The sequence below is a fragment of the Erpetoichthys calabaricus genome, chromosome 3 (assembly GCF_900747795.2).
Source record: "Erpetoichthys calabaricus chromosome 3, fErpCal1.3, whole genome shotgun sequence".
NCBI classification, from domain to species: Eukaryota; Metazoa; Chordata; class Cladistia; order Polypteriformes; family Polypteridae; genus Erpetoichthys; species Erpetoichthys calabaricus.
In genome coordinates, this window is record NC_041396.2 from 140,144,411 (window position 1) to 140,152,006 (window position 7,596).

Below are 7,596 nucleotides of genomic sequence, written 5' to 3' on the forward strand. Positions count from 1 at the left end.
AGGAAGTACAAAATGCCAACTGTCACTGTGATCTTGGGATCAACATGCAGGTGGCCTGGGCTCTTTCAAAGCTATAAGGCTTTCTATGAAAAAAAGGAATGCAGTGTGATCAGTTCAGATTTATTGATGTACAAAAAGTGCAATGGAAATCTTGTGTGTACGCTTGCCTATGTATCAGACAAGCTTGGCAGAAGTCTCTTTGTAGGCTATGTAAAATAACACCTAATATAATTGGCAAAAGGTAAACACTATTTAGGAAAAAATCTATATTTTATTATTTGAATGCACATCCAGTGGTTAAGGAACGGTCTGTGCACTTCCTATGAGTATTAACCCCTTGAATGTTTCATATTGGGTGGCATGGTGGCATAGTGGTAGCGCTGCTGCCTCACAGTTAGGAGACCCGGGTTCGCTTCCCGGGTCCTCCCTGCGTGGAGTTTGTCTGTTCTCCCTGTGTCTGCGTGGGTTTCCTCTGGGCGCTCCAGTTTCCTCCCACAGTCCAAAGACATGCAGGTTGGGTGGATTGGTGATTCTAAATTGGCCCTAGTGCGTGCTTGGTGTGTGGGTGTGTTTGTGTGTGTCCTGCAGTAGGTTGGCAGGCTGCCCGGGACTGGTTCCTGCCTTGTGCCCTGTGTTGGCTGGCATTGGCTCCAGCAGACCCCCGTGACCCTGTGTTCAGATTCAGCGGGTTGGAGGATGGATGGATGTTTCATATTTTATTATAACACTGAATTGAAGTGAATTTAATTTGCTTTTTTTGATACAGATCAGCAGGAAAAGATTCTTTAATGACTATATGAAAACCGATCTCTTCAAAGTGGTCTAAAGTAATTACAAATATGTAATGAATTGTTTGGTGTTTTTGTAAGTATTCACATTCCCTTCAAGGCAATACTCGGTAGCCAAAGCTGCTGTAACTTTAAATGATGCCTCTGGGCAAAGAATGTGGGAATTTTTTTCCCTGATTAAAAACGGAAAATATGAGGTTTGAATTGTTTTAGTGTCCATCTCTCTCGGGAAAATTAACCTGATGGTCCTATGCTGTAATTGATTCATTTTCCTGAAATAAATCAGACATAACATTCTTTGACTATTAACTTGGATACAACTCTGCTTACATTACTGTGTCAACACAGAGCACAAAAAAATACTTTTACAGAGTATTCGTGGCTGACCAGTTATCTGAAAAAATACAACCACTGCTTGTTATGTTCATAATTAACAGACACAATTTACTGGTAGCACACTGGCTGGTAGTATTACTTACCAAACATGGGAATTTAGTTTTTTTGATTCTTATTGCGACCCCAACCTAGACTTGATCTTCAACAGAGAAATGCTCACTTTTCTGTGTAAACCACCAACAGATTACTTATAACAGCATGTAGCTTCAAAGCTGAGATTCAATCACTTGTGGTTAGCACTACCTTTTTCCCTTCAGTAGTGGAGTAAACAATATTCTTAAGACGTCATCAAAATGTATATTAAAAATCTACACAGAAATTAATCCATGGTGAGAAATGTTTCCTGCTCCTGACTACATACCCTAAAAAAATGATACTTTAATACATTCACCAGCATGCAAACTTAAGTTACCTGTAAGTAGTTTTTAAATTAACCATATTGTAATTGATTTGTAATTTCTATATTAACACATTTTTTCCATTGATAAAGCAAATCCTCCACCTCCCCTGTAACAGAAGTGGGATTTTTAAAACCTTCTATTGGTTCCCTGGTTTCACCACTTGGCACTGTGAAATAAGGGATGCTACCAGCCACAGTCAAATTCTTTCAATCCCTGGGTTCTGTAATACTGACATATTTTGTAAGAAGCAGCCAAGTTTCACATTAAATCAACTATATTACTACCAGTCACAGTGGTCCCCTCAAATGCAATCTCCCCAGTTTCATTCCATGAGGCAATGCTAGGGTTAGACATCTTATGTGGACTCAATTCTGTACTTTCTCATTTTACAGAAGCCCATTTTAGTATTTCATTTAATACTAGATGTTCAGGAATAGGTTTTCCTTCTTGGGTACTTATGCATTTTTTTCATTAGGGAAAAATTGTCAGAATGCTGGAGTCCATATTTTTCTTAAGTAGAATCAAATATGTCTGCACAATGTGTACATAAAGCTTTACCTTGTCATCATCCAGTAGACCAGAATATGGAAGTATGCTTCTCATCTATCTGTTCAATTTGGATTCAGACATTATGGAAATATCTACTGAAGGAGCAGCCTTTTATTTAAGCAAGATCTTTTGCTTCTGAGGTATCATATACATTTTATTTGTATACTCTTTTATTAAGTCTAGGATGTTATTAAATTGGAGATGAACAGTACAGTTATGCCTAGAAGTGTTCCTAGGAAACAGCCACCCTGATTTAAGTCTTACTTTTTACAGATAAATTTTTATTACTGTTTCCCCCCCCAAAATGTTCCTTTGCTGCTTCAATAACTTACCTTTAACTTAGACAGTATGTTTCCTTTTAGAGTTCAGAGCGATTTTAGAAAGAGCCTTTATTAGATCATCTGAGAGCTGCATTAATTGTGATTTTTAGAATGGCATCAGAAGCATTGCAGTAAGATCTTGAGGGATGGAAGATTTTTTTTTTTCTATTCTAGTCACATGTTGACAATCTGAATATAAAAGACTTTGCCTTATCGTTTCATGATGTACACTGCGTGCATGTTTACGATTCCATGCTTTAAATGAAACATATCTGGAGTCTTCACATTCATTTCCACTATAAGATAACCACAGAGGTTCTTAGTAGCATCTTGAAACACTATCAAAGAATTTATCATGTATGGGGTGCATTAGGCCAGTTAGGGTGGTAACTTGATTGCCTTTTTTCAAAAAAAAAAAAAAAAAAAAAAGCAGTGTAACTTGTATTTAGGGTTATACTTCAATTGTTTTCTTTGAAAATGCATTTTGAAGCAAAGATGATAGATAAATTATTGTGGTGTGTATATTCTGTAAACATTTTTTCACTTGACAGTCACGAATAGCTGTTTCCGTTAGTCCTTTAAAAAAAAAAAAAAAAATTGATCATGTAAGTACTCAAAGACCTTCAATAAATTTTATATGATCAAAGTTTGTGAAGAGGTCATTCTACTGCTTCTGCCAACAGCTATAAAACCAAATCACATTTTGTGGGACTTGTGAAAACACTATTTGCATTCCCCAACAGCAGTTTCACATAGCAATTTAAATCTACATTAGATTAGCCCACACATTTTTGTAAGTTTTTTTTTTTTTTTAATGAGAATCATTTAATCTAATGTATCAAATGATGCATTCAGATCTAGGCAAGTGAGAATAGATACTTTATTTTTATCATAGTTTATGGTTTAATGCTAAATGATTTTTACTAAGCCAGTTTCTATGCTATAGTTACTGTTAATCTTAAAGCCTGACTGGAATTTATCTATTATAGTGTCTATTTAAGTAGTTTTTCAACTGTATAAAGACCAATTTTTTCAATGTTTTACTTAAGAAATAAAGATTAGAAATGGGTTTAAAATTAGAACAGAGGGATCAGAACCATTTTTTGAGCAGTGACTTAAATGCAGCATTTTTAAATAAAACTGAGAAAATACCAGAGGCCAATGAACAGTTTACAATATCTAATACATCATTAACGTGTCAAATTTCTTTGAAAACAATTGATGGAATAGGAACAATAAAGGTGGATGGTATAACACTAGTCTAGTTTTTTGCAAAGTTTAGCTAAGTTTGTGTTAGCAAAATAAATTTAGATTACAAGATCTAGTGGGAGGTGAATAAATACGCCCTTATTTTTGTTCATTCTGTAGTAGACCTTGTTACCTACTTTTTCTTTAAATAAAAAAAATTGACACACCTCACACTTTCTTTCTGAGCCTTGCAGAGAGACTTTATGGCTAGTGCTGGATTTACTAACTGGTTTATAGTTGAAAAGAGTACTCTTTGATCCCCTGTGCTACTAAAATAAGAGCATCTCTCAGATCAAAGTGCTGCCTTGGATTTAGTTATTTACCTTCAGTATTTCATAGTCAACTGTTTGTTTAGTCCTCGCCAACTTTAATTCTACCTTTTCAGCATTCTTTTCTGTTTATATACTGCTTGCTTTTCTCCAAGACACTAACTTTATCTGACGTTTTTCACTTTGAGAGGAGCTATAATGCTTACCATTGACTATAGCTTGACCATGCTAATTTACATTGCCATCAGTTTGAAAGTGAACAGTGGGTTCTGACTGACTTTTTAGCATATCAGATAATTTTAGGTATTTAAATTGGGAACAGTAAGATGCTTAAGAAAATGCAGTAATAATCTGATATAGCAATCTCTTCAGTTTGTTTAATTCCCTTTAACATTACTAAGTCTAAGACAGGGGTGGGCAATTATTTTTCCAAAAGGGCCACATGAGAAATTGGAATGGTTTTAGAGGGCCGGAATATATATAATATACCTAATATATACTTAATACCTATAATATTCTTAATTAATTTCCAATATATATGATATCCCACTATAAGAAACAGGAAATGTAATATTACAATGAAAAAATGTAGAAGATATAAAATTCTATTTAATGAACAATCACAAAAACAGTTTAGAAATTTTTGCAATGTTTAAAAAAACTAACATCATAACTTAACGTAAAATAGCAGCATCAACTTACAGTAAACCAAACTGTCAAACAGTCAATCAAACAAGTGTGGAGCACAGAATTATTGCACTATTTAAGGAACATTTATAAAAACAATTTAGAAAATGTGCATTTTTTGCAGCATTTCAAAAATAGCATCATAACTTTATTAACTAGTTTTCAGTGACCAACATCCCATTAATTTACCTCAGTTCTTTTGGTGTTCAGTGAGAGAAATCTGGCCTGTTTTGGGCTTGAACAAGTGCACTGAAGTCAGGTTGAATATCTGAGGTGGATATGCGAAGGACAGCACACAAGTGATCATCACTGAGAGATGATCTGTATCTGGATTTGTTAAACTTCATCACTGAGAATGTTTGTTCACAGATGTAGGTAGATCCAAAGAGAACCAACATCCTCTGAGCATGCCTCCAAGTGTGGGAAGACTTCCTCTTTGAGAGAGGAATACAACTCTACCAGTGATACTGATTTAAAATGCTCGGCCAGTAGATTTTCAGACTGCAGATCAATGAGTTCAAGCTGGACATCACTGGGTGCATTATCCACACTATAAGTAAAGGGAGAAGAAATCATTTCACTCAACTGTTTTGAAGTCTTCAAATCTTCTTGAAAACTCACCATGCAGTGCCCCTAACATGGATGAATACTTGTGGAGGTGATCAGCTGATAGTGTCACTTCTTTTAGTGTTGGCATGTGAGTGAGAATGTTGCCCTCTAATTGACTTGAAAGAAACTTCAACTTTCTCATGAAAGCTGTCACCAAGCTCTGCATTTCGTGTGCAAAGATGCCCTTGCCTTGCAGCTTGGTGTTTAGTTCATTCATTAGTGCAGTCACATCAACAACAAAGGCCAGATCTGCAATCCAGTGTGTATCTGAGAGCTCTGGAATGTCCTTGTCTTTCTTTTCATAAAACTCCTTGATCTCTGCTCTCGGGTCCCATACTCTTTTAAGCACCTTGCCAAGACTGAGCCATCTCACAGCTGTCTGGTAGCCTATGTCACTATGTTCACTTTCATGCTCCTCTAACAGTGAAACAAACTGTCTGTGATTCAGTGCTCTTGCTCTGATGAAATTAACTATTGTAGTTACAACATCAACAACATGGCTAATTTTTAGCACTAACTTGCACAACATCTCCTGATGAATGATACAATGCAAAAATATCAATTTCTGTTCTGGGTTAATTTCAGTCACTTTATCTTGCATCCGCCTCAAAAGTCCAACATTTTTCCCCGTCAGATTTGGACAGCCATCGGTTGTAACACCTACCAGTTTGTCCCATTTTTAGTCCCAGCGTGTCCATGGATGCATTTACCTCTGTGAACAAATCACTCCCCGTTGTAGTCCCTTTCATTGGCCGCATAGCTGCCAGCTCCTCTGTCATCTCAAAGTCTTTCGTTAATCCACATACAAAGATAAGTAACTGGGCTGTATCACGGATGTCACAGCTCTTGTCCAGAGCCAAGGAAAAAAAAACAAAATTGTCTGTTTTCTTTTTCAGTTGAAGCTCCAAATTCCCCGCGATGTTCTCGACCCGCCTTGTTACGGTGCGCCTCGAGAGAGACACATTTGCAAACGCGTCTTTTTTTCTCAGGGCATATTAGCGCTAAAAACTCCACCAAACAATCTTTGATGAACTCCCCATCAGAGATTGGCTTACTGTATCTTGCAATTTTGTGGGATATTACAAAGCTGGTCATGACTGCTGCATCCCTGGATGAGTGGAGCTTTGTAAAAAATCCTTGTTGCTTTTGCAGTTTAGCTAGCAAATCTTCCGATGCTCGTGCCTGCTCTGTATCACTGAAATTCTTGTATTTTTCTCAGTGTTTACTCTCGTAAATGGCGATTCAAATTGTATTCCTTAAACACCGCTATTTGTTCTCCACACACTAAACACACAGCTTTACCTTTGATTTCATCAAATAAATATTTAGAAGTCCACGCCTTGTTAAAAACTCTACATTCTGCGTCAGTTTTTCTTTTTTTAACGTTAGCTGACATATTTAAGGGCTAAGAGCTAATTTCTTGGAAGCTGTTCAACACATTCGCTGCCGTGCATAAGCACACTGATAATTAAGAAAAACAATAGTGGCCTTCAAAATAAAAGCCGTGTAATTGTATTTCGTGCACCTATCACAAAGTAATAGATGTCGCTACACTTCTACTACGAACTCACGTGGTCCGGTCAAAGGTAGTCAGCGGGCCGGATGTGGCCCGCGGGCCGTAAAATGCCCAGGTCTGGCCTAGAGACGTACCAATTTAAGACAATTCTGAAGTTACAATTTTTGGTTTTGGGTCACTGTATTTATCCAAATGATGAATAAAAGCAACGGCTATTGAAATGTTGTCCTCATGTATAGTCATTATTATAGATAACTGCTCAGAGTAGTTATTAAAAACAAGGCATTATATTTTGGTGGATGATAAGTTGCTACTAATAAAGCTGGCAAGTTTAGCTTTAACGATTTCTGCCAGGTATTCAAAACCAGTAAAATTACCCAAACTGATTTATTTACAAATAAAACTGTTTGAGAAAGTGTTGGTTAAACCTCCACCATTTTCTCTTTAAATGTCGGACTGTAAAACATTAGTTTGAGTTTGAATTATCATTGTGCAAAGAGTAAAATAGTCCATTTTCTAGTAATAAGGTCATTCAGGAAGAACTTATTCATTACAGCTCAAACATTCAGAGAAGCCATAAATTATCTCTGATGTAAATTGCTTATGGGCTTCCAAATGGATACATATATTAAGTAGATTACTGTTATTTGCACTGCAGCACTTGTTTCTTTTAATATATCTACGTATACTTAATATTGGCTTAATCAATTGCACCTTCTTGAAGTCTAAGGGAAAATTATTACGATTTAAATCAATATTAAGATTAATAAAGTCATTTATGTAGCATGATTACTAGTTAGAGAAGTGATACTG

The 7,596-nt window shown here is 36.2% G+C and overlaps 1 protein-coding gene across 1 annotated transcript; it reads right to left on the reverse strand.

The window, feature by feature from the left end:
• Nucleotides 1–5,235: 5,235 nt before the first annotated feature.
• Nucleotides 5,236–5,943, reverse strand: LOC114649358 (general transcription factor II-I repeat domain-containing protein 2B-like; the record flags this gene model as incomplete). Its single annotated transcript, XM_028798860.2, has 1 exon — nucleotides 5,236–5,943. A coding segment is annotated over one exon (708 nt), but the record flags the coding sequence as incomplete, so codon positions are not given.
• Nucleotides 5,944–7,596: the final 1,653 nt, after the last annotated feature.